The 27834-nt window shown below is 32.4% G+C and overlaps 1 protein-coding gene across 5 annotated transcripts in view; it reads left to right on the top strand.

Moving 5' to 3' along the window:
• The window catches only part of cno (adherens junction formation factor afadin), a 125686-nt gene that overhangs the window by 48196 nt on the left and 49656 nt on the right, over positions 1-27834 (top strand). For all 5 annotated transcript variants that reach the window (XR_013012984.1, XR_013012985.1, XM_076451786.1 and 2 more), the window contains exons 7-18: positions 855-1010; positions 1950-2056; positions 6232-6432; positions 7943-7992; positions 14225-14478; positions 14687-14892; positions 16151-16391; positions 16787-17052; positions 19716-19883; positions 21899-22073; positions 25639-25727; positions 27543-27692. Coding sequence is in view for 3 of the 5 variants with exons in the window: in XM_076451786.1 (XP_076307901.1) it covers positions 855-1010; positions 1950-2056; positions 6232-6432; positions 7943-7992; positions 14225-14478; positions 14687-14892; positions 16151-16391; positions 16787-17052; positions 19716-19883; positions 21899-22073; positions 25639-25727; positions 27543-27692 (2063 nt within the window). In the remaining 2 variants the exon portion in view is untranslated. The remainder of the gene's footprint in view (positions 1-854; positions 1011-1949; positions 2057-6231; positions 6433-7942; positions 7993-14224; positions 14479-14686; positions 14893-16150; positions 16392-16786; positions 17053-19715; positions 19884-21898; positions 22074-25638; positions 25728-27542; positions 27693-27834) is intronic.

A 27834-nucleotide genomic window follows, 5' to 3' on the forward strand; every position in this document is an offset into this window, starting at 1 on the left:
GAACCATTCATAAAGGGGATGTACATTTTTTTAAGCATGTATGTGTGTGTGTGTTTATATCTTGTGTTCTTTGTTGAAAGGGAAGTTCACTGACATCTAGAATATGTCGTACTGAGCCTTCTTCTCTGTACGTTTTATTAATTACCATTACTTCAATTTTTTAAGAATTATTTTCACTGCACATATTTGTATTTTAGTTTTGTAATGAAACGTCCATTATGCTCTAAATATGAAGGATATCATTAGTTCTTTTTTCACAATTGCTGGTGAGAAATAATATGTTTTAATTAATATCAGTATTATTTAATTATCATTAGAATGTGTAGGGTCTGTGCAGGGTAAGTATTATGACAAGATATAGTTTATAGTAGTATTGGTGTTTTTTTTATTTTCTCAAGATATATGCATATGTAGTTTAGTAAGTAATTTAGCATTAAGGAATGATGTTATGAAATTTAACAAAATATGCAAGTTCTTTCTATAGCTTGTTCATGGTGAGGGGTCAAAAGTCATAGTTGTGAAATTTTGACTTTTAAAGAAATCTGGTCTAGAATCAAGTTAGATATTAACATAAGCAATTAATGTTTGAAATAATTCAAAAGAACAAACTAAGGATGTTGTGTGGTATTTTGTCAACAGATTCTAAAACCAGTTTCATGCAATTACTGGTACTTGTTTTTTTGCTCTTTAAGTAAAGTTTAAAATCTTGGATTCTTCATATATGTAAAATGTTTACTATAAGATAGAAAATATGTATGTAGTTTCCTTGAATCTAGGTACATAAATTTGTTTAACCCCTTTTCCTTTAAGGGTTTTTTTTAATAATCTATTTACCTTTTTTTTTTTTTTCCTAGGTTCTCTTTCATTTCATATTAAACGAAGACCTGCAGATTATCAGCCTAGGAAAAGAAAAAAGAAACAAAAACATTCTAAAGACAATTCAGACTCTTCCTCTTATAAGTATGAGGATTCATTAGGGCGAATGCCTTACCTTTTAGAACTTAATCCAGGTGAATTTTTCATTTTGTACTTAAATTAAAAACCTCTGTCATACATAATAATTTAATATACAAATGAAAATATGTCAAAGAATGTTGTATTCTCTTTTGTTATTACTTATCTTGAATTGAATGTTTGTTTTCTTATTAAACTAGTTTTACTGATAACTAATAAATGTGCTGACATCTAGCCTTAACCTATAGAACAGTTTTACGTATACGAGAATTGGAGACAAATTCACTTCTGTTGTTGTGAATGAACTGTTATTTAACATCTGAGTAAACATAATGGTAACAAAGATAATATATATATTATAGTTTTCTTGGTTTTGAAAAATGTGGTTAAAGAACAGTATTTTTGAATGAATTTTCAGAAGAGAACTAACTACAAGGCATGAAAGTAGAATCTTTTTTTTTAATCAAGAAAGACCATCACCTCTTATTATTGATAAGCTGTTTTATTGAGTTGTTAGCTAGTTTTTGGGACAAGTGTTATCTAATTTTGGTTTGTTGAAGAACTTCTACAAGTTTCTCTTCAGGTATTATATGTTTTGGTTTTCTGTATGCTTTAACTCGTTGACTTCTGATATGCCTCGCTATGTATGATCTGCTTCTGGAAATTGAATGCTGGTATGCTATCTGTATACAGTATATGACTTTCAAAAACTGTTCAAATCAAAGGGTTTAAATACAGTTGTAGTTTTCAGTTCAGTTGTTGGTGAACATTCATTGTGGAAACAACTTTTTGAAATAAATAACTGTAAAAAATTTTTGCCCTTTATTTGATAGTAGTGTATCAAAACCAAACTATAAATATATGTAACAGTTTATTACCCTAATTGTATTCAGTATTCACAATTGTTTGTCTCACTAGCTCTGAACCAATAGTTCACGAAAATAAGCAATACCTATTCAAAATAAGATCAAGTAAATATTTATTTTTCTGAATAGATGGTAGTGAAATTTTACATGGAAATCCAAAAAAACATCGTCTCTTCTTGAATGTCACTGAGGTTGGAAGTGAAAGGTCAAATTCTACAGGTGGACAGTACTTACAGGTAGGACAATAATTTCCAGCAATATCTACATAGCTGTGGATATTGAAGTATCATAGTGAAGTACCAGTTTTTTTTTTTTTTTTTTAAATATTAAATCCATGCAGTGTAGTTCTGAAAAATAAGACAAAAGTTTAGAATAGATTTAATTATTCAGTATGTACACGTAGGAAGTGTCACAGATCAAACCTCATAGCTTATATTAACAATATTTTGATAGATTATTTGTATATATACTGTATTAATTCAATTATAATGCAACCTCAAATGTAAGGTGACCCCCATTTTCAGAAATCATCAGAAAGTAAAAATGTGTCCTTTTTTAAGTCCAAGAAATGCCCTTCTTATAGAATATACATTAAGGAGTTCAATCTTTTGTTTTTGCCAGTGCTTTATGTTGTTTTCAGTTACACCAGATTTTCTAGTAGTGATACAATTGTTTGTTTTTGCTGCCTCACACACCACCATAATTTTAAGATTTGCACCATAACTCCATTATAATATTTTGTTAATTTGACACTTTTTTTGCTCCCTCTCTGTCAATGTAGTCATTTGTGCATGAGGGTTGATCACTAAAACAAGGCTCACAAGATAACAATTACTATACAGTTTAAAACTAGCACAGTTAAAGCAATAATGCACCAGCAAAAATGAAATACTATAACTGAAAAGCCTGAAGGTGGATTAGTTCAAAGAATTAGAGATGATCTTCAGTGAACATTTGGTGCACTTGTATGGGATGTTATCTGGACATTCAGGGACGTGAAAGGCTAGAGTTGGTGGAAAGGGGTCTATGATTGGCTGTGATTATAAGATGACTATAAACTTTATAACTTACTTGTTAATCAAGAAACATCACCTAATATTGTATTTATAGATTAGAAATATTGCTTTCTTCAGTAATAGCCTTTTTTTTTTCTAGCTATTTTAGCAGTCTTTGAATGTTATTTTGAGGATTGTATTTTGTTTTTTTGAGATTTTTAGGTCTGGAGTTTTGTATATGGTTCTTTTATAGTTCTATGGACTAATATCTTTAGAAAATATTTCAGCTGTGTAATGTACAAATAGATTAACTCTTTCACTGAGTGTACTGTTTTCTGTTCACATCACAACTCTTTTGTTGTTGTTTACAAAATTACTTGCATTCAGAATTTAAATTACTTTGATATCAATGAATGTGAGTAAAACTTAACATCAAAATCATAACTCTTGCTTATATGATACTAGAAATGCTTTCTTATTATGCAATGTGCAATCCTCAACTTTGCAAAACGTTTATCCTGTGTGCATGTAGAGTTGCAATAGAGGTAATGATTTTCTCATTTTGCCTCCATTTTCTGTCATAGAGAACTTTATTTTTCTCCATTTAGATGTACAGAAAAATTTAGGCAGCTGAATTTGTTGCATGTAGCTGAGTAAAATGAAGGTGAAGAGGTCACATGGAGATTTGACATTTATGGAGTTGAAAACTGATGAACAGAAACAGTTCTGTGGTACCTGTTTTTCAAATACCGTATTTTCCGGTTAATAAGCCGAATCGCCAAATAAGCCGAGGCCAATTTTCAGCTCTGAAAATGAGGGTTTTTGCTTATTACCGCCCAATAAGCCGAAGCCATTTTTAAGAAGTGACAAGTTTCTTCAAAATGATTTCTTAGTCTTGTTTCAGCGTCAGCATGCACATTGTGTGTGATCATTGGCGTTCTGTAGTAAAGCAGAACGTGTCGTATTGAGACAGAGATGGAATCAATATGTCATTCGTTATTGGCTCCACTCACTGTAATTAGGTAACCAATGAAATTCCAGAAACAACGTTTCACTGTAGTCTTAACGTGCTTTGCTGATGGGACAAAATTACCGCCTATGGTAACTTTCAAAATAAAAACATTTCCTAAGAAGAAGAAATTTCCGAAAGGAGTGATCGGCCAATAAGCCGACCCCCAAAAATCAGGTCCAAAACTTAGAGCCAGAAATTCGGCTTATTAGGTGGAAAATACGGTATCTAATTTTAGAAATCGAGAAAACTTGGAAAAATGTTTTCGAGCAGTGATATTTGTTTATAAACATGCAGGGTGTAGTTATGACATTGTGAATGCATCACACGCAGATCTAATTATTTTCTATTAATTTCAGAATTACAAAATGATGAAAAGCTTCAGAAACAGTTTTATATTATCAGTTTTTGAAGTATCTACCCATTTGTCAAGTGAAAAACTGTTATTTCCAATATTCTTTATTTATTGAGCTTCTATTGTCTTCATTTTTATGTGATTTATTACTTCTTTACAACTTATATCCTTCCTTGAAAAAAAATCTTATTCCAGAAAATAGTATTTTTAATGACTTCAAAAAAAGAAAACAAAAGTGAACACCACCAAATGAATAGTGTATGGTAATGTAAAGTGTGAGCTCTTGAGGCTCTAGGTACATATTACCATTAATTAGCATGTCACCTATGCATGTTGCTCACCAATACCTAAATAAACATCTTTTGTCTTTGGATGTAAAGAAAACAAAACAAAACAGAGATTACAATACCAGGTTGATAATTGCTTTTAGACACCATGCACTGTCATCTCTACCAGTTGCTGGCACCCAAGTTAACACTAGTGCCACGGGTAATCGGCTAGTATAGTTAATAAATTTTCTTTAATATTTTGTAAGTTTGAAGTTCTTAGTTTTATAAGGAAGTTTTTTTTTTTTTAAATCCTCATTCTCTAGTAGTATGAAAATTGTGACCTTTACTGTTTTGGCCTCCCTTCTTTAATTTATTTACTATCCCTCTGAGAAGTATAGAATTTAACCTAAGTTACTTATTATAATGTGATTTATTTCTTAAGTATAGTAAAATTTTTATTGGCACGTCCACCTCTCACATACGCTATTTTATGAATTGCCATTATGTCTCTCTGATGTCTTTATGCTATATTATTTATAATCAATAGAAAGCCAGAATTTTCATCTGTGAAATGATGCATTATAGCATGTGATTTTCTGTTTACAGAATTGTATATTTTGTTTCTAGTTTAAACTTTATTCTAATGGGAAACACCTGAACAAGCTTAGCTGAATTTTTAATGGCTCTTATAACATAGTTTGAAAGCCAGAAAAATTATGATAGCTGGAGGATATTGTCAGTTTTTACATAAGATATTCTGTCTTTTTGTGTGCCTTGATTAATTATGTAAAGCAGCATACATCTATTTATACTTAATTTTATTGTTTCCTTTTTATTTAATCTATAAATCTTAAAATTTAATTTGTACAATCTCTTAAAAACTTCCTAAATAAATATCAAGTGATTTTCTTTCCACAAACACTTTATATTTTATCTGTTATTTTCTCTACCCTATCTCTACACTGGGTTGGTCAATTTGACCCAGCTCTAAAACCATAAAAATTTACAAAACACTTTCAAGTTATTTTTTTTTCTAGACCTTTTTTTATCTTAAATAGCCTAAACTTGTGAAGAAAATAACATAAAATATAAAGTGTTTGTGGAAAGAAAAACATGATATTTATTCAGGAGGTTTTTAGAGATTGTTCAAATTAAATTTTAAGATTTACAGATGAAGAAATGTATTTTTAATCTTAACATGAAAATTACTCTGCTTTTGGTGCAGTGAACTCTTGAGTAAGTTTGATCCCATATATTCACAGAGAAATTTTTAGTAAAAATTCTTATTTGTATACACAAAGGATATGCTGTGTTTATTGAAATTTTATGGAGATGCACTGAAAGCGTCAAGAGATATTGTATGACTAATATCATGGTTACTTCAGTGGTTATGTATCAGGTACAATGCACCTAACTCATATGGAAAGTGTTAGCTTATTGATAAAAGTTTGATACACATATCTCAAAATTTGCTTAATGCCTTCTTTGTGTTTCTGATAGTGTAACAGTTACGATGATGTCTTAATGTAAACCAGTATCAGTACAGCAGTGTACTATTCTGCCTTTCTGTTTTCCTTTATTACATTAGCAATTTTCTCCAGTTTTGTTTAGTTGAAAGGTGAAAAGCACTAGGCCTGACATGTTTGATTGTATGTGTGTATTTTTGTGTTTCTAAGAAAAACTCTGAACATTTTACTCCACTGTTGTTTTTTTTTTCCTTTTATGATTATGCATTATTTAACTGTTGTTTTTTTAATAAATTGTATTGGGACTTTTTCTGTAGCTTTTTGGCCCAAGTGTTCATCCTCGACATTGTGTTATAGCACACACTGAAGGTATTGTTACTGTTACACCTACTAGTCGAGATGCTGAAACATACGTAAATGGAATACGAATCTTTGAGACCACTATTCTTCAACATGGAATGGTTGTCCGATTTGGCAAAATGCACACTTTCTGTTTTATTGATCCAACACAAGAACAGGTAAAAGATACTGCGGAATGTCCCGTAGTCTGTTGTACAGTTGACTGTTTCGATAGTTATGTTTTGGTATCTAAAGTAGAGAAACACTCAGTTCATTAAAAACAGTACTACTTAAAATATTAACTCTGTATTTAAATATAAACAACATTAACAGTTTGTTAATGGGAAAGCTAACTAATTTTAGAAAAATAAATTGGTGTTAAATTGTCTCAAAAATTGTAGTTCGAACATCTGAGCTGTTGTTTTTAAGCTGTTAACTGCAGCTGCTCTAAACATACGTGGAATTTCTGCAACCCATACATTGTATATGTCACACTTACATTCAACTGCTAGAGATGAGTTGTATCCTATATAAGATATCAGTAGTCAGTGGGATTAACAGTTCCAGTGATGGATGTTCATGATGTTGTAGAAGTATCATGTGGAATTTGAATTTCTTTCATTGATCAGATTCAGTATGTTTTTACAGCTATTATACTGGCTTGTATTTCTGCCATATTAAGTCTAATATAATAATATCAAAACTTGGGGAGGGCTGCTGAAAAAGTTCACTAAAAACATTGCCTAAGAACTTCAGTGTGATTTCATGATGTAATAATGTCACATAATTAAAATGAATACAAGTTAAAAACTTGCACAATATGTGCATTTTGAAGCTAATGACTTTGTATTGTGATAATTTTCACAATACAAATGGGTTTTGTTAATTTTTTTCATGCAGGAACTGTACTTACATTGTTGATAGTTTAGAACTATTTGGTCTTTTTTATTTGCTGGTAATATTTATATTGTTGTACCATTTCGTTAATAGTTAATGTAGTGTTAATAATACTAAAAAAAATGTTAACATGGAGAAAGTGTACAAAGAAAGTCTATATTAGGAATAATTTTGTTGAACAGTTTTTTAATAGTGTAAATATAAAGGAACAAATTACAATTCATTCTGTATTTCACTACTGCTAACTTTAACTGATTCAATACTAAAGAAGGTATTAATTGCATGACTGTGAGAATAAAGTTCTTAGCACTAACTGTAAATCATATCGGTTTAGTTTTCATTTTACACATGTATCTTTACGATCATGTATTTCACGAGAGTGTTTCAAGTGGTTTCGTTATTTAACTATAATGCTGGTGTTATTCACCTGACAGGTTTAATTAGGTAGAATTCATTAATGACTTAGTGGATGCTTAAGAACTGATGTTACTCAGTGCTCATAGCTAGCACATGGCAAGCATAATAAAACTTTTCAAACTGGAAGGTGAACAAAGATTTAATGCTCTGTCTTGCTAGATGGATATGTATCTCAAAACACTTTTCACAAGAAAGTATAAACATAAATATTTAAACAAGCTTTTAACAGACCTGCTTTCCCATTTTAAACATAATATATAAATCTGAATTAAATTGGAAATATATAGTTCACAGGCTGATAAAGAAATAAAACTGTATTCATTGTTTGTTTCAGTGCAGGTTAGATTATTAAGTTCAGCTTTTTTGTTTTTATAGAAACATGTTTCATCTCCAGATCCTAAGCAGCCAGTTGAATATTCTGAAAGGTAAAAAGGTTTAGTGATTTCAGTCTTTAACATGTACTTCACGACAATTATGTGACTACTAGCGGATTCCTGTTGAAACAGTTCAACGTTATTTTCCTAAAAATAGTGATGAATAAATACAAAATGTACAATCAACCCAGTCCTTTGGATCAGAGTGTATAAGCAATATGATTGTCTAGTGGGCTGTTAACAACTGTTTTTTGACATTACATGTGTTATTTCAGTGAGGAAAATTGCATTCATTTTCAAGCAAAGGAGATTGAACACAATGCACTGTTGGCAAAAATCTTTGTTTTTTGGTGTGATGCATGCATGAAGAACAATAGAACACTTGGGTTTCTTAAGTGGATGCGGGGATCTTTTTTCTGTTGTATGCCACTGTGCTTTGTCATTTGTCTGAGTGTAAAAAAAAATGCTACCAAAGTGAGTACTTTTTAATAAATGTCATTTCTTTGAAATGTATCAAAGTGGAAACATTCAGTTCAAATGAAATAACATGGTAGAATAAAATCATTATGAAAAATAAAAAAAACCCAATCAATGACAACAAATATATTCTGAAACATGATTTTTTTTTTTCTGTTCATGTTCCCATCTTTCAAATATTTCAATCAGTCACTGCAGGAAATCCTGTTTTGTTTTTTTTTTACAAAATTCCCTGATAAAAAGAAACATTTTTTTTTCTTGGATTGCTCATTCAGCATACATGAAGACTGACAGTTTGATATTTATAATGATACAAAATAATAGTCATTGCAAAAAATAGAAAATTATCTGTGATGTACTTTTGAAATAAAGCATTTTCAAACATAATTCTTTGTATGATTAACATAGGATGTGACAGACACACAGACATGTGGCTATTATATATATATCACTGTATTTGGAATAGACTGTATAACATTTATACGTATTAGAATTACAGTGGAGCGCCATTAAGCCACGGACCAGTAAACCGCGAAATCGCTTAACCCGCTGTAGCAAGTCTTGTGAGCGAGGATTATCGCAGCTCACTGCTAATTTAAGAACATGTAAAAACGCGGCTTACGAATTTAATCCTGGCTTTATAATTTCAAGGGGATATTTAAAAAGGATTTGATTTAATTTGGGAAATAAATAAAATATATTACAATAGAAATCCACCGTTAATCTACCTTATCCGCTCTCTATGTCAGCTTTATGGAGGCCGCCATTGTTACCGAATCACACCTCTCCATACATTAAAGTTAATCCGCTGTAAATCCGTGAAAAAAGTGATCAATAATTAAAGTATTATTTTTAATTCGATAATCCGATATAATGATCATGCAATGGCCTGGATGAGGCTCCTCGGCAAAGCTGTTGGAGACTTCGGCTTTTCAGTCACAAAAGGTTTTAGCCGTGGACCACTTAAGCTGTGGTTAAGCAGGTTGACGCCCCAAAATACCGCGGCTTAATGGCGCTCCACTGTACTTACTGTAATATATTATAATTTGCATAGTAAAATCTTTTTTAGATAACTTAGAAGAAAATTTTGTTTATTAATATTTATATAAATATAAGTGAGAAGTTGCAAAATCTAATAATAATTTGACTCATTTTGCTTACCATGACTGACATTACTCAGTTAAGCTTTATTGAAGCTTACTTATACAAGGGTTTAGAGTAAGTTATGGTATCTCAGGAGGTCTGATTTCCAAGCTGATTTCAAATAGGCCTGGTTAATAACAGAAGTATTAAGCAGGATATTTGCGAGATAATTTTAACTGTAAAAACTGACTGAGTTTTGAGCACTGAGAAATAACTAGACTGGACTCGTGTTAGTGCAAGAAAATCTATTATACCACAGCAAAAAAGTGACTCATATAGATGATTAGACAATTGTCTCTGTTTTTGATTGGTGAAGAAACTCTTCAGTTTTTCTTCTTTTGACAACCAAACATGAAGGTTGTTTTTTGTTTTTTTTCTGCCTTAGAGGAAACCACAGTTTCTTTTTTTTTTTTTTTTTGCAATGGTATCATTATATGACTGGTTATTCTTTTACAGTTGTCACTGGCAGGAACACACATCTATTTTAACATCCATTCACCCAATTATGTTAATCTTTTCCTGCACTGAGATACAAATTTGTGGTAACATTTCTGTGGACAGAGTAAATACTGTTATCTATCCAGAGCTACAAAGATACACAGGAACGAGTGAAAACAGTCTACGGACTTTTGGACCACATTTTGATACTAAAATTGCATAGAAACAGACGTAGGAATTTTTTAAATGTTTATCTAATTAATAAAGATGGAGTGTGTGTTTTCTTATAGCAAAGCCACGTCGGGCTATCTGCTGAGCCCACCGAGGGGAATCGAATCCCTGATTTTGCGTTGTAAATCCAAAGACATACCGCTGTACTACCAGGGGGCAAAGATGGAGGAATAAAACAACATGATATATCTTAATATCATAACTCCGTAGCTGGTAGCATGCCTGAAAATTAGCTACGTTCGTGATAAGAAAAAATTTTGTTTCAGGTACTTAAGGTACCTGTAAGCTGTAGTTGTAAAGTATTCTGTAATGAAATATGAAGCTCTTCTTGGCCTGTAATATGTTCAGTTGAAATTAGTATTTTTACCTTCTAAGTTCTTCAGGAAAATATCTGGTGGCAAAAGAAAACAGACAAAACCATTAATATACTCTTCAAAAAAAGAAACGCAAAAGGCAAAATATGAGACAAATTGTTAACAAGTGTATTCCAGGTAGTTCTGTATGACATGTGTGAAACTTTGCACATTCACTGCTGAACATCCAAAGTCTGCAAAGGTGAAGTCCACGCTCACTAGGTGAAGTTTAACGTCACTCACCATCAATAACGAGAATGCCCCCTGTGAGCATCAATAACTGCTTGGCATCTCCTGCCCATGGAAGCAATGAGATGATGAATCACATCCTGTGGAATGGCTGTCCACTCAGCCTGTAAAGCTGCTGCAAGCTGAGGTAGAGTCTGCGGTTGAGGTTGTCGCTGTCCCAGACGTCGGTCCAACTCGTCTCCCAAAGATGTTCGATGGGGTTTAAATCTGGTGATCTGGAGGGCCAGGGAAGAACGTTGATGTTGTGGTGTCTCAAGAAGACAGTGGTGAGTCGGGCTGTGTAAGGACGGGCGTTGTCATGTTGAAAATCGTCGTTGACGTTCACCATGATGGGTTGCACATGGGGCCTAAGAATCTCGTTCACGTATCGTTGAGCCGTAAGATTCCCAATGTGCAAAAGGTCTGTTCTGGCATTGTAGGCGATGGCAGCCCACATCATGACGCTGCCACCACCAAATCTGTCAACATCCTGCACACAGTTTGCTGCAAAACGTTCACCTCGGCGACGGTAAACATGGGTCCTTCCATCCTGCCTACGAAGCATAAAACGTGATTCATCGCTGAACCAAACACGCCTCCATCGTCGATGAGGCCATACCCCATGTGCCCGAGTCCACTGCAGCCGTGCTTGAAGATGTTGCTGGGTGAGGATGACGCCTCTTACTGGATGTCGAGGTCGGATTCCTGCATCTCGTAGACGGTTGTGTACGGTCTGATCGGAAATCCTACGCAGTCCTGGTATGGTTGAGGCAGTAGACGTCACAGTGGTGGTCCTATCCCGAAGGTGACGTAACTGGATGTAGCGATCTTGTGCGGGCGTGGTCACTCGAGGTCTGCCAGATCGTGGACAGTCACGAGTTGATCCATGTTGTTGGTGACGATTCCATAGCCTTGTGATGGTGCTTGGGTGGACGTTCACAGCTCTGGCAACATCTGATCGAGATTTGACTGCTTCCAAGCAACCAATGGCGTTGTTGCGTTGTGCTTCAGTCAGTCTTGGCGTAACTGTATTGTGTGTCGGTGGCTTAACACTGAGCTATGGAAACCGATAACCCGTCACTTTTATAGGGATTTTGCACATGTTGCACTTGCAGAACATGCAGATCTCTCAAACAAATTTATTGTACACGCATGCGTTTTGGCGAAAAATCAGATGTTTTCCTCCGTTTTCAAAGTGCACAACTTTTATTGTCATTTTGGTCTGACAATCAGTGCCTTAACACGTGTAACATCACATACTCTGAGCTTGTAACGTTATTACATATATTTATCTGTAAAATAACAAAAATATCTCTTTTGCGTTTATTGTTTTGAAGAGTATATAAAAGAGCAAACTTTTAAATCTTAAACATTATTCTGCATATCTGGGAAACTGTCAAAAATGGGAATTCAGTTTTGAATTACTAATTAATTGCAGTAAAAATGCATTTGTCACAACATATTGTCATGGATATAGAATTTTAAAACATCATTCTTCTTAAAAAAACACTTTAACATCTGGTTAAGTTATTAAAACTAAATATCTCTTATCTTGTGGATGCTTATCAAGTCTATCTTTTGAAATAAAGTGTTTTGGTGTGATAAGAAGCTTTTCCACTGGACAAATTTATTAGTAGAATAACTACCTCAGTTATTATTTTGAGAAATATACACATGACTAGTAATAATACGAAATAGTTTTTGTAATTGAAGCAGTTCACTTGGGATGTAGGAATATGTTAGCACAGCAGTGAAACAGTTATAGAAATTGGTATTAAAGTACTGTTAGTGCATCATACTGTGCACTGTTCATGTAACGCCTCTCTTTAGATCAGGAAAATTCTCTGATGCTAAAGAACATTTTAGGGTTGTAGTAATTTATCTTTGTGTCCCTTTCAGTATCTGATGCTTCTAATTTTAAGAACTATTAAAAATACACAGATACACCGATTTTCCAGCATCTTTGGTTCCAGAGCCTTTTTGGAATATCCGTTTTGAAGGACCAACAGAAGTCACATGATGATGATGATAAGAATAATACAACAATACACCTCTGACCTACTAATTATATCCATCCCATGTCTTTAAATCACCATGGACTGCAAGAAATGTAAATATAACAAATTAAATGATTAATGAAATACATTAGTACAGGTATAAATGATACAGGTTTATAAGAACAGTATAAATGAAAAAGGTTTATTAATTACTGTACTTACAAAGAATGTTGCCATAGTTCTACTTCCAACATGCCAAACTTCAGAACTTGACTGGAATTGTAAGAATTAATCAGAAAGGCCTGGAAGTTGAAGGCTGTCAGGATTACAGTCTGTTTCATTGTGGATTTGTGATGTTCCAGGAGGAGCATCTGGGGTACTTGAAGTTGAATCCACAGATGTAGGCCTACTGCTCTGACACATACTCTTCTTGGCTGTGTTCCTAAACATTTCATCCAAGCAAAGTTGTTTTATGAGCTTTGATCTTTCCCTGTGTAATTTTTCATACACCAGATGAAGTCATTAGTTCTTGTTCAGTCATGAAGATACATTGCTCTACCCAACTAATTAATTAATTTGTCCATAGTAAGTCTTTCAGCTACATTTGTTTTACCTACATCACTGTCATCTTCAACCCTTTAATTATTTTTATCATGATTCTGAACAATATTCATACTTTCAGAATCAGTATAGTAATGAACAAGTTTTTTTGTCGATGTTCATCCACTTGGCCAGACTTTATTCATTAAGTTTATTGAAAGTCCTGTAAAATTTGTTGCATACTCAAGCAACTCATGAACAACTTCTTTCTCCTTTGATATATTAAAGTCAGTAAGTAGCCCACCTGAAAAGGGCATGCACCATGCACAATGCCATCTGTGGCTGCTCAGTGAACTAGTCTGGTGGTTACTGGAATTTTAAGTGTGTTCTCATAATTTAGTCTGGATTAAAGGAGGTGCTGGACCATCATTTGCTGGAAAATCTGTAGTGTACCTGTATAAACATTTGTGCTTCTTTTAACCATAATTCCTGGGAAGTTTTAGGCTTGTAACCTATTTATTTTTAAGAATGACCCTAGGTGGGAAATACATATTAAAATTTATAAATAGCTGAAAATAAACAGTGTATGATTTTATACTATTATTAAAAATTCTTTAGATAGAAATGAATAATTATTGTACTTAGGTTATACTTATCAGAGTTGTGTATTGTGCTTTTACCATGTATGTATATTTTTTGTGTATCTAGCAGCATACTAACTTAGACTTAAAATAGTCAGTTCACTGTATAATTAAGTTTGATTAGAACTATTTAAATGTTTTCTATATTGTGATCTAACCCTGCTTTAAACTTGGCTCTCTTACTATATACATTAAGTTGTGTGTGTGTGTGTGTATTTATTTTATTTTTTTGTAGGACTATTAAAAGAGAGGAACAACTTTCAGGGCATCAGGTGGGAGGTTACGAAACAACATTTGATGCAGAAGGCAATGTAGAAACAATCTCTACTCACTCTAAAGATGATCGCATATCAAGAAAATCTGATGATGTCCATTCTCATCGTTCATTTGGACGAGAGAGCAGTCTGGGTCGAGGCAGTTATGACAGGCATGACCAGCGTAGAGGGAATGATCCAATACTACCAGCTGTGTTAGAATTCTGGGAAGACAGTTAGTCACTTTGATTTCAGTTACTTGCAGTTATATGAAATATTCTAATGTTTAATATAAGATGAATGGATTGTGAAAATAATTATCTTAAAACTGACAGTGAGTCTGAATTTTGGATATTATTCATAAAGTACTTAACCTTGTACACAGAGGTTTACTGTATGTTTTAGAAATGTGAAATTCACTAAACTGTTTTTATATTTACTAGCTGAAGATGCTTTCCTGAGTGCTATTACCACGCAGCTTGACCAGACTCGTGTGCAGTTTAAGTTGGCACCCACTTATACACTGTACATGGCTGCTCGTTACCGAGCTTCTACTTTCTTCCGCCCAGAATGTAAGCCTGAAGATCGGGCTATGAGGCTTACGTTTGTAATGAATAAAGTATCTAAGATGATCCATCAAGTCATTCAGGTGGGGTTATATTCTATGTTGACTAATAGAATTTGTATTAAAAGCATGTTAGTGCTGTGACTCAAAGTTTGAAAGCTCTTGTTGTTTTGGAAAAATAATTTTGTAATTAGATCCAACGTATACAGGGTATCGTAACTACAATCACTCTTACAATAGTTTGTTTCCTGGACTGCTCTTTCTCATGTTAGAATATTTTTTATATTTATTTATATCAGACTGGTCTAGAGAATAGCTTCTAAGAAATTTTGTGACCAGTATCCTGTGACAGAAAAGTTTATGGATGTAATGAAAACACATAAATGGAAAATGTTTTTAAACTGGTGCAGTAATTTCTCCTATTGGCCTAATGTACTTTTAAAAGTATTCTTCTAGGTATTGAAAATTTGTCAGTTTAGATCCAATATAATTTTTAACACTAGTTGTAACATGTGGGTGATTGTCCTTATGTCATTTAAATATAGAACAGCATTTGTTGTGGTGCGAGTACCTTTTGTTAGCTTTTATACATGTTATAGAGCTTGCACTATAGCATATGTTATATCAAGTGGCTTAAATAAATGGTGTTTTGACCAGTACTTTATTTGTTGCATCCCAACCAGGCTGATGAATTACATACTGAGGGAAACACATTGTCAGAATGGCCTGGCATGGCCAGGTGGATTAAGGTGTTTGACTCGTAATCTGAGGGTCGCGGGTTCAAATCCCAATTGCATCAAATGTGCTCATCCTTTCAGCCATCAGGGCATTATAATGTGACAGTCAATCCCACTATTCATTGACAAAAGAGTAGCCCAAGAGTTGGCTGTTCGTGATGATGACCAGCTGCCCTCCCTTTAGTCTTACGCTGCAAAATTTGGGATGGCTAGCTTAGATAGCCCTCGTGTAGCTTTGCGCAAAACTCCAAAAAAAACAAACAAACACGACATTGTCAGAAATGGTTATAATAGACATAGTATGGTTGAAATACTATTGTACTCTCTTGTTCCTCTTGAAACCTCTAAAGGAGTAAATAAAAAAAAATGTAGTGTTGAAAATATAATAAGCATAATAATGTTTTTTGATGCATGTTGAGCAGTTCATCAAATGTAAAGTGATTAACACTAGATTTTAGTAACTAATTGTCTTCAGTAAGAAGACATGTTTTCAGTATAAATTTCATTCCAGAATGAAATCCTCATGAGAAGAGTTTAATCACTTGATCAAACAATCTTCAGACTGTATGAATGAACTTGATTAACAGTTGATTGGCTTTTCTTAGGATCGCTACCGAGATACTGCATCTCTTGCCTTTTGGCTAACCAATGGCTCAGAACTTCTCCACTTCCTGAAACAGGATCGGCACCTTAGTGCCTACACTCTTGATCCTCAGGATATGCTAGCTGAAAGTGTGCAGCTGGCATTTCGTAGCCTGGTCACTTGCCTGCAGGCAGAGCTTCACTCAGCTATGCCAGTATTTATGGAAGAGCAGGAGGATAGTAATGAAGAGGATGGAACAACAGGTAAGTGTTTTTTTTTATTACTTTATAACCGTGCACAAAGTTTAATTCAATTTGTTTAATGTATTGTGGCTTACACTTGTTAAATATTATTTTTTTAATCTTAGCATTTTTATGTTTATGTAGTTACAGATTTTTCTGAAGTAAGTAGATTTTAATGTCTTAAATAGAGATTTGTCATATCTGTTAATTTTGTGATAAATGATATATAATGTTAAATGTTTCATTTTTGTAACAACTTTTATGAGGGAAAACTGTATGATTTGTTATGCAATTGAAAAGAAGCATGTTAAAAATACATCAAAAAAACCTTTTAGAAACTGACTGAATTTATTCTCTTTGGTGTGTTTACATTAGAGTTAAGAGAAGCAGCCCTAACTCAATATTCTCTGTTATAGGTGAAGTTCTGGCTATTTTGTCCAATGCTATGTCATTGCTACGCAGATGCAGGGTGAATGCAGCTCTCACAATCCAGCTCTTCTCTCAACTTTTTCATTTTATTAACATGTGGCTCTTCAATAAATTAATGTCTAGAACATACCATTTGCTCTGCACACGTGCATGGGGAATCCGGCTGAAGAGAAGGCTTTCCAGAGTAGAAGCATGGGCTGAGAAGCAAGGACTCGAGTTGGCTGCCGATTGTCACCTTAGTAGAATTGTTCAGGTAATAGAGTTCAGCTTTTTTTTTTTTTTTACATATATTTCATTCAATTATTTATAGGCTGATATTTGCTTGCATAACCATGATTAGCTACAGTTTTATTTGTTGTTGTTTTATACCAAGAGCCTTGTAAATATAAAAAACAAAACAAAAACAACACTCTATGACCTGATGAAGATGTTTCATGATTATTTGTTATCAGACAAAGAAATAAAAAAATAAATGAACCACAACAGATATGAATTAGAAACATGAGAATGAAGAAGCATTCTGTTGTGTGGATTTAGTCTATAGCAGAGGCATAGCATCAACATTTTACAAGAGTACAAATACACCACCAACTTTAAAAACAAACACAGAAAAACCTTAAACCATGCACACCCAGTATTTTTGTGCCTTTTTTCTAAACTGTTCTGTTAGTTAATACTTTGTTAGCATATATCCACTTCCTCATTGGTGCATTATAATTGTGGAAGTTCTCTTCCTGTTCAATGCTAAAACCAGAGGTTCGATTCCCCTCGGTGGACTCAGCAGTTAGCCCGATGTGGCTTTGCTATAAGAAAAACACACACACTCTTCCTGTTACTAGTAGTTATGTTTCTTTGTATTTTTATTGACTTGAAGTGGTAGTCTTATCCACAAATCTGACCAATAGGGAAACTTCTTATAGCTTCTAGATGTTTTCTTTCTGTCCTCTCAATAAGCAGTTAGTGCAAGCAAAGGAGAAATTTAGTTTTTGTTATTCATTTAATATGTTGTGACAAATAGTTTTGTTATATACAACTCTTAAAAACTGTACATTTATTACAATGTGTTTAAGTATGATGATATTTCAATTTCTTTTAGTAGCAGTAATAATTTATTTGTAAAGTGTAAAATGGAAACAAGTGTAAATTTGTTTTACATACTTTTTGGGAAAAGTAAAATTATTATATCTTTTCTTTTAGATTTAGAAATGCTTTGCTCTTTTTCTAAAAGGTTTTGTGTATTTTTGATTTGACTTTAACTGTTTTTTTTTAAGAATTAGAAGCACGTTTAGGTGAAATAATTATTTTAATTTGCATATATTTTAAGTTGACAGAAACTTCAGATTTCATTTAAGAGCAACTTAAAAGTCCAGCATCCAAATGATGTCGTAGGTTTTCCACTGCTTATTTTTTTCACTTTATTGGAGCAGATAATTTTCTGTTACACCACAAACTTGGTTATTCAAGTGATTTTTATATACGTGTGTAATTTTTGAAACTGAAAAGACAGTTTTTATGTAAAATTACACTACGTAACACAAATTTCGTTTCTGGATATCATGCGTTATTCTTTAATTGCTTATGTTGTAAAAGTACAGGAAATGGCCATTATTCCTTCAAACTTTGTTTGCTTTTGTGACCTGGGAATGTGTAATGGAAACGTGATGGAGACTATATTGGAGGGCCGATACATGAAAGTGATTTACATTACAGTTGGAAATCTCAAAGAACTGCTCACTTCTAAACATTTTTGTATACCTTTGATATAAATACATGTAAATCTTGATTCATATCTTGTTTTATTCAGACCTTATGTGAATTAAAATGTGCAGATTTGTCCAATTTTACATAGAAAATAAGTTAATTTCTAAATTTCATTATCCAGGTAATTTCATTATTTCTTGTTAAAGTTTCTGTTGCCAAACAGAAGTTAAACGTCTTACTGTTGACAGCTGTAACCTTAGCACTTCTGTTGTTATGGCTGGTAGTGGTAGTTAGTTAAATGTTCATAGTTTTTTTTTTTTTTTTTGATGCATACTATAAAACCATATGTTAGGTATTCTGTCATGATGGGAGGCAGTCATATTTGCCCATGGGAAACTATAATACATTCAAATTAAATTATATGCCAGTATATTAAGTAGTTAATGAATGGGAAGCATTCATATGTTACAATTTGTTTCTATTTTTACCATTACTACTAAGGAGGTAGTGTCAGTTTATGTATTGGTAACCAGACAATTAAAGTATGTATAATACAACTGTGTGCTTCTGCTTCTACAACTGTTACAAAGAGAGTAGTGTCAGTTTATATATTAGTAATTGTACAATTAAATTTCTTTGTTTGTATTATTTGAGACTGTTTTATGGGCTACTTTTCATGTTCTAGAGAAAACATATATGCACAACAGTACCATAAAAGTGGGTTCTTTCTCTTTTTAAGATGCTAATATTTTTATAAGAATAAATTGAACACTTAATACAGTATACAAATTAAGCAACTTGAATAAAACACTTTTATTAACTCCTAATATGAGCCTAAATTGCTGCTCAAGTGGCCTTAATACAGTACTGAGAAACACTGAAATATTTTTAGCCTGATCATTGGTTTAGTGTGCAACTCCTGCTACTGATCTGTGTTTTTCATAATGCAACTGATTTTTTAAGATTGTTTGAACAAAAGCAGCTTAGATATTTCTTGTAAAAGTTCTTGTTGCCAAACAGAAGTTAAATGTCTTACTGTTGACAGCTGTTATGGCTACTGCTTTGGTATTGAATTTTGAATTGTAATAGACAAGCAAACAAAAATCTGTTGTTTTCTTGCATAGTAATTCAACTGAGTTCCAGTGTGAATTGTTGTGTAACAATTTTGAATATAGAAGATGGATGAATGTGGTTAATATAAAGCATTTATTGTAGGCAGCAAAATTATTACAAGCTTCAAAGGGTAGTCCTAACGATATAGCCAACATCAGCTCTTCTTGCTTCAAACTTAACTCTCTACAACTACGCATCTTACTAGAAAAGTACCAGCCTGAGCCAGATGAACCTCACATACCACAAGATCTTATAGAAAGTGTTGTGAAGGTGAGGTAAAAGCAGTATCTTAATGTTTTGTGTGAAACCTACAGAACATTGTAAATATAATAATTTAAAAAATACATAACAGTTCATAAAATAACCCAATTTTGTGACATGTAGGTTTCAATTGTACCAACATCCATTTATAAAGTATTGGTTTCAGTTGTATTTACTTCATTTATTTAGAATTAAGTAAATATGTGACTTGTTTGTAATGGTACTACCAAAATATTTGAATTATGTTTACCACTAAAGACATAAATGTACTTGAACTGTGACAGGCTTCGCAATGACTCGGCATGGAAATGAAAATATAGACTGGTATTTAAGTCTAATACATGACCACTCTATTGTGTGAATAACTGTTTGTTTTAACTATGCAATGCATGTGTCTGTCCTGAATTTTAATTTTTATCCAGTTACATTTAATATTAATGCTGACATGTTCTTCTTTTCTTTAATGCTGTACTCTGATGGGATAATTTAAAAACCTACTAGTATATTATTTTTAAGTCACTACTTGTACAACATTTCCTGTATTATATTTACAGATTGATTTTTCCTTTCCATAAGTTGTGCTTCTCATGTTGCAACAATAGTAAGTCGTCAGTATTATTCGTATATGCAATATGTTTCAAAGGTATGGAACCATAGGCGTTTCAAAACATTGTACAGAATGTTTTCTACATGTCCTTATCATTCAAAAACGTTTGGATTGACATTAATATTTTGACAGCACCATAACCTGTCACATATTTGTAATTAAGGAAAGCTACAAATCACCCATGTTTCTAGACTTTTCATTCATTCATTCATTCAGGGTAATAGCTCCAAAATGTGTTGTGGATATCCCATTTATCAGATGTATAGTAGAAATATATTAAGGGGGGTTTATATCATTTCTACTTTATGAATTAGAAGAACCTTCAAGGGTAAGTACCTTCCTATAACTGGTTGCAGATGGTGGAAGGCACTATGCTTTAAGACATTACAGGTGTAACCACTCAACTCCACATCCTTAACTGATTTTCAATGATTACTGTCTAGTTTAACATCAGTGCTTGTATTTTGTTTGACAGATGGGAATATCCCCAACATGTTTGGGAACTATTACCAAAGACAATGTGTTATGACTTTAAGATGACAACTAGAACTGAGAATGGATTATGCAAAGAACTTCTTAATGTTTACTTCATATTAAGTTCATTATTGTTTTATAGTGCTGATTTTAGTTTCCTATTAATCATAAATGTAATTAATAGTAGTGAAGCTATTTATTTATTATTACATCTTGTTTTTTAATATCAACAGCTTAGTGGAGAGCATAGATAAATGTAATAAACAACTGACTCTTTTCATGTTATATAAAAATAAATCATTGTTTTTATTATTTTTTATAATGTTACATTGAAACACTAAACTTTGCATTGTTTGTTTCTAAATTTGTTTATGTAAACTTGTTTGTTGTTGTTCGTATTGGTTAACATCTGGTGATCGAATTGAAAAGTGTGTTATGAATATATGATATAAACATCAGTCATGCAAGTATTTGACAACTTATTCACACTGTAAATAAGTCTTTACAATGTATTTAAGTCTTATTTACACTGTAAAATGTTTTTGTGCCAGCATCTCTCTCCACAGTTGTCTACATTAACATTATTAGTTTGAATGTAATAAAATGTTAAACATTCCTAAGTGCATGCCATTGTTAACAGGTCAGTTCACATTTTCTTCTGAGTAAAAGAACTGTATATAGATCTATACACTACTGTTTGTTTCTTTACTGAAAATGTCGAAATACATAAACACAAACTGTTATTTTTAAAAATTTCATTTTTGTCTCTGAATAACCATGTACATTTTATTAATTAATGCTTAAACATATTTGATTGCATTTATAATTTATTGTGAGCTGTATATTACTTCCTGGATAATAAATTGTCTTCTGCTACCACAAGAATGTGTGACTATTGTCATATCTCAGCTTTGATTAAGATTCAGTTATTTTTATTACAAAGGTGGCTGAAAATACAGCAGATGAACTGGCACTTAGTGATGGACGAGAAGTGAAACAAGAAGAAGATGTTGATCTCCAACTTCCCTTCCTTTTACCAGAAGATGGCTACTCGTGCGATATTGTTCGTGGGGTTCCTGCAGGCCTTCAGGAATTTTTACAGCCATTAGTCCAAGCTGGTAATTTTGTTAAAAAAATAAACTTCTTGTTTATAATAGTGTTATGTTTTCAGGCAACACTTCAAGCTAATACTCTGTGTAAACAGCAGTTGTTCATATTAATGTTGTGTTCATGCAACACTCAAAGTTTAGGAATGTGTAACTACAACTGTTGTTTAATGAACCAAAACTGCTGCTGTTGATTTCTAATTCATGCACTTTCTTTAATAAATAATTTTTTAAAATGACTGAAAAACAGACGTAACTGAAAAGTTAGTTATATTTCAATAATACGATTATTACTAAATGATGGAGGTTTCTCTGTGTGTTTTTTTTTTTTATATTACCGTGTTATCGACATATATGACAATACTTTTTACTATGAAAACAATGCCTGATTTTACCCCTCATTGTATGTGCAGGTTTAAAGATAGTTTCAGTAAGAATTCTCCAGTTAATAACATATTAATCAATACTACATTGTTTCTTTTACTTTTCTTGTTTGCGTGTTTTTAAGTAATAGTGTTGACATCCTGTCACCTATTGAGTTACAGTAACATATTTCTGTTTCCTTTGTCTCATTTCCTTAGGACTGGAAGTTATCTTACATGATAGTTACAGTTAATAAAGATATTTTAAAGTTGAAATATACTGTTAGATTCCGTAATGTACTCTGATTTGTAAACCTGTTTTTATAGCAAATTACTACATCTTAAAGTTTACACATTTTTTGTAAGCGTAGAAGTACAAATGAAAACTTTGTAAAGTTGTTTATTACATGTTTGTGACAACAGTTATGCTACATAGAGCTGTATGTAGCATGTGTAGAGAATAAGAAAAACATTGTGGGTATATTGAATACCTCAGAGTGCAGGTTAGTGCAGTTTAAAAGTAAGTTGGAAGAATTTCTTTACATGCTAGACTTGCTTGTCAATAGAGGTTGTCCTATACACTGAACCTCAAAGAAATGCATTGTTTTCTCACAAAAATCAATGCTGTGTTATACATGGGATAATATTATAAACCAGCATATGTGGTAATACAAACTATTTTGTTGTTGTTTTCTATTTAATAGTTTAAAGTAATTGACAAATAAAAACTACTTTCTTTATGAAGGATGAGTTGGTAAATAAAAATGTTAGAGACTACAAGGAGTCGACACTCAGTTGCTTAACACACTTTAGACTGTAAAAAAGTGAAAGAAATGTTTTATTTAATTGTACAAATATAGGTTTGACAATTTGACTGACTTTTACCACCATGTGACCCTAAAACTACACTTACTGTGACTGAATAAACTAAATGTATAGTCACAGAAATTAGCAAGCTATCAGTAAACATTGCAGTTCAGTTATACACAGAAAATTACATTATATAACCCTGAAACTACACTTACTATAATGATGAATGAACTAAGTGTATCATAAAATGTACCAAGCTTTCAAGTAAACATTAGTTCTGTTATACACAGAAAATCATGTTTTTGTATGAAGTATTTATAATAAAGATTCATCTGTGAATTTACAAAGCCATTCAGTTTGGGTAAAAGTGATTTTCATATTAAGAATAACAATTCCTCTTTTCACCTTAGTCTTAATTTTTCACTTGCATAGTCTTTGGAATTTCATAAAAAGGATATTATTTTTTTTAAAACTTTCATCTACTACTACTCTACCCACTGATTGTAGCAAAAATATCTGTAGTGAAAGTTGGAGAATATGAAGTAAAATCAAATAAAATATTACTATTGTTTGTGTAAGATAATTACAGTTTTAGGCCTCAATTCTTTTTAGTTGTTTTCATTTTATTACTCCTTGATCTTTACCTAACTCCTGTGACAAGCAATATAGTTCCTCAGGTCAGTGCAGCAGGTTAAGGGTAAATGGAGTTTCAGGTTATGTAAGGTGATGTTCTTTTCTGGAGCAGTGATTAAGAAACATTTTTTATACAATTTTTTCTTCTATAACGTAGTAGGTTTTTAATTTTTTAGTTACTTTTGTTAAAAGTGTTTAGCAATTAATAAAAAAACATACCTAAAAAACCAAACTAGAAATTTTGCAGTTTCCTAAGACCAAGACCAGTTTGCACTCACATGGCTGCTTTTCTAAGCTTTTTTTTATTTTTAAGCATGTTGATTGTTTAAAAATAATTAATGTACATTTTAAATGTGCTTTTGAAAACAACACAAAGAATATATATATATAAGGCACTAACATATAATGCCCCAGAATTACCTTGGTTTGTCTGGATTTCTATTTAGGCTATAATTAGGTTACTCTTCAGGACAGTGATTTTTGTCTAAATGGATCAACATTTGTTTGTAAAACAGTGGTTTTAACCAGAATAACTAACCAGACTATTGTCAGAATCATTTGGTTTACAAAGTAGCTTTTCTATTAGTTATAAGCATGTACCATTGACAAGTAGATTCGAGCAAACAAGTGATTTCAAAAGTGTGAAAAGCTGGGAGGAGTTTCTGTGATGAATATAATAAATGTATTGATATCTTAGAAAATAAAGAAGGTAGGTGATTTTTATTTTACTTTCTGGCCTTTCAATGTCTGCAGCTTGTGTGTCATATTGGAGAAAACTGTGAAACCCATATAAAGGAATAAAAAAATGTATTAAATTGAAAATTCAGAGCACAGAGAGTCACATGATAGAGGGAGGTAATCAGTGAGAATTTATTTAAATATTTTGTTTTGAAATTAAAAACTAAAAAAGGGGTATCTTTACACTATAATTTGATGAATATTACAAATACATTCAATCGTGAAACTCCCAATGAAGGTGGTTTTGGATGTATATTTTCTATATAACTTTTTCTTTACTTTGTTGATAAATTTTAAGTGAAGTACAGCATCCTTGAGTCTCTGTACTAACTAGTGCTAAGATCTACCTGCTGAGAGTAAATTTAGTGTACATCAATAAAGCCACATTCTCAGCACCATTAATTAAACAATTGCTAACCTTTTATGCCTCTACTGTTACCTATTTATGTTCAGCTTTCATCTGTGGATCGGCAAGGGAAGTCGAAGTATCACAGTTGTCAACAGTGGGATGAGCAGACAGTAGCACTTTGAAAACAGCTACACCCATGATATTGTACTTGACTTGCTACACAATATCATCAAGGTAGTTCTGAATACTTCCTGAATACCTATGGATACTCCCATGCTTCTTGTATTTAGCATGTTAAGTGTGTGATGCATTAGTGAATTTCAGTCACCTCACCTCTTCAAATCACTTTTTACATTTCTAACACTAAAAGAGTGTAGGAAATGATTGCTTTATAGCCAATATGAAATGCCCCAAAATTTAAATTCAAGATAATAAAGAAACAGATTGGGTAGTTTCTAAGCCATGTCCATCATGACAGTCCTGTTACTACCAAACTTTCATAGATAATAAAGTAATCTGATTAGATTGTGAATTTAACCTTGACCTACCCACTACCTGTATACAGACCATTAAGAAAGGCTGGATGTTTTTCTTTTTTAATTATTTTCTGTGTTTAATTAAGAATTTTAGTGCACAGTAAACCTGATTGTATAACTTTTGTAATTTTCTAATTCTGTGCTCCTAGGTCTGTGTCGACTGACCATACAGACTACTTCATCTGGCTATTGGACCATCTATATGACAGATCAGGATGTTGGCCATCATTCTGTTGAGGTCAGTTTTTATGTCAGATGTTGTTAACGTTTGTTTTGATAATTTTGTTGTTTTTTTTCATTCCTGTTAATAAGGATCTCATGATTACTAACTAATATATTTTTAATGCATTTTAAGTTTGGTATGTAGTTGTTATAAAAATATTGAGTTAAGAGGAAAATATTCTTGTTATTTATTATTTTAATAGGTAAACTTTACATTGATATCCAAAGTTGGGTAAAAATATACATTTTTTTAGAACGTAATGTGAACTAAAGGATTTTTTAAAACTGTTATCCATAGAAATTGTTAACTGACCCAGTGTTCTTCAAATTCAGTTATTTTTTTATTATGGTTGATACCAGGTATCATCATACTGTAACTAACTTCAGTTGTTTCATGCTACAGTTATTTTGTATTTTAAAGTTATATTCTAACATTGTCTTGTGATGTAGTTTTTTTTCATAGTTGGTATGTGACAGTATGTTATTAAATTAGGCTGAACTTGATTTGTAAGTAGGTAGAGCTAACCTTTGACCCAAAGTTGCAAATTCCCCTAATATTACATCCGTTCTTAGGCACAGTCATATTGTAACCATAATAGCTGTGAATGCCACTATATTGGATGCATGAATAATAATTACTTACCTTTCAGTCATTTAATATGCAAGGTATGAAAGGCCTAACTTGCTGTTTTTTAATTTTGGGTGGTTTTCATTCAGCCATTTAACAATATCTGACCAATGAAAGATAACTTCTGTAATCAATATAAAATGGTTTTTCAGTGCTCAGTCACCATTGTGTATGTTTCACTAAACTGATGGTTTATTTGATTGGCTTTGTTCAGTTGTTGCACAAATTAATGGTAGTCTCTGATGTTGAGATATTAGTGGAAAAATCTTTACTGACTTGTTCTAATTTTGTGAACAACAAGAACACCATGACTATTATACAATTTTAGATTAGAGGCGTATTGCTTCATCTTTCTTTGATATGATGATTAAAGTAGAGAGGAAAACAACTGACCACACAGTAGAGCCATTGAACTTCTTACTTGGAACAGAGATTACAGATCCAAAGTTTGTGTGATTTTGTCTGTAGGAGGCATTTAGATTCTTCTCTTCACACATATACTCTTGTGCTTTGTTTAACATCCAGTTTGTGAAACATTGAAATTGAATTTGGAGGATTGGGTGGGCTATAAAGGGACATTGGAGTTTCTGAAATTCAAGTTAGAACCAAAAGGAATGTACTTAAATAAAAGGGTTAGTCTGTTAACTAATAAACCACAATTTCGTACCAAAAGAAAACTCTCCTTTATATAGTGTTTGATCATGAAGATACAGAGGTTGGTTGTATTGTATTTTTCTGCTACAAAATAGCCTGAAAATTAGCGTGAATTTCAATCATGTTGGTTGGCAGTTCATATTCCAGGTATCACAATGAAGCTGAAATCTCTGTTGCCACGAACACGTGTCTAAGACGTGTAAAATTATGTGGAATTGTAAAATTTGACTATTTTCGGAGCCTTTTTTTCCATAAAAAAATTCGTTTGTATTTAATGTTAATATTATTTGTTTTACACAGATTGTGTACAAACACAGGTGCATAGCTTATTGATATTATAAGTGATTACTCTTGGTAACATAACTTTTCCCAAGTACTCAGTACTAGTTGTATGCCCATGTTTTTGCCTTTCATTAAAGTTATTTCATCATGTAGGTGGCTTTAGTGCAGTTATATACTTACTGTGATTTATCTTCACTTGATTTCCTTTTATTGAATTGTTTTTTATTATTATTACATCGTAATTGCCTAACCTGAAATTTACTACAGGCTCCTAGTCCTAGTGGTCACAGTCACAGTTCTCACAAGGAGCCTGAACCTCGACCACAGCCATCTGGACCTTCAGGGGAACCTGAAGTGGTAACCATGATGTTACAGAAGACAAACAGTGGAATGGGTCTGAGCATTGTTGCAGTAAAGGTGAGCACAAACACTCTGGTTGTTTGTTTTTGATTATCACTGCTGAACTTAGCACTGTTTATAAAAGGAATAATGTGTAATTTGTTTATTACAGTTGTGTGTAATGTAACCCAGTAAAACAAATAATTAAGGTAGTAAACCA

The sequence above is a fragment of the Tachypleus tridentatus genome, chromosome 8, assembly GCF_004210375.1.
Source record: "Tachypleus tridentatus isolate NWPU-2018 chromosome 8, ASM421037v1, whole genome shotgun sequence".
In the NCBI taxonomy this organism is placed as follows: domain Eukaryota; kingdom Metazoa; phylum Arthropoda; class Merostomata; order Xiphosura; family Limulidae; genus Tachypleus; species Tachypleus tridentatus.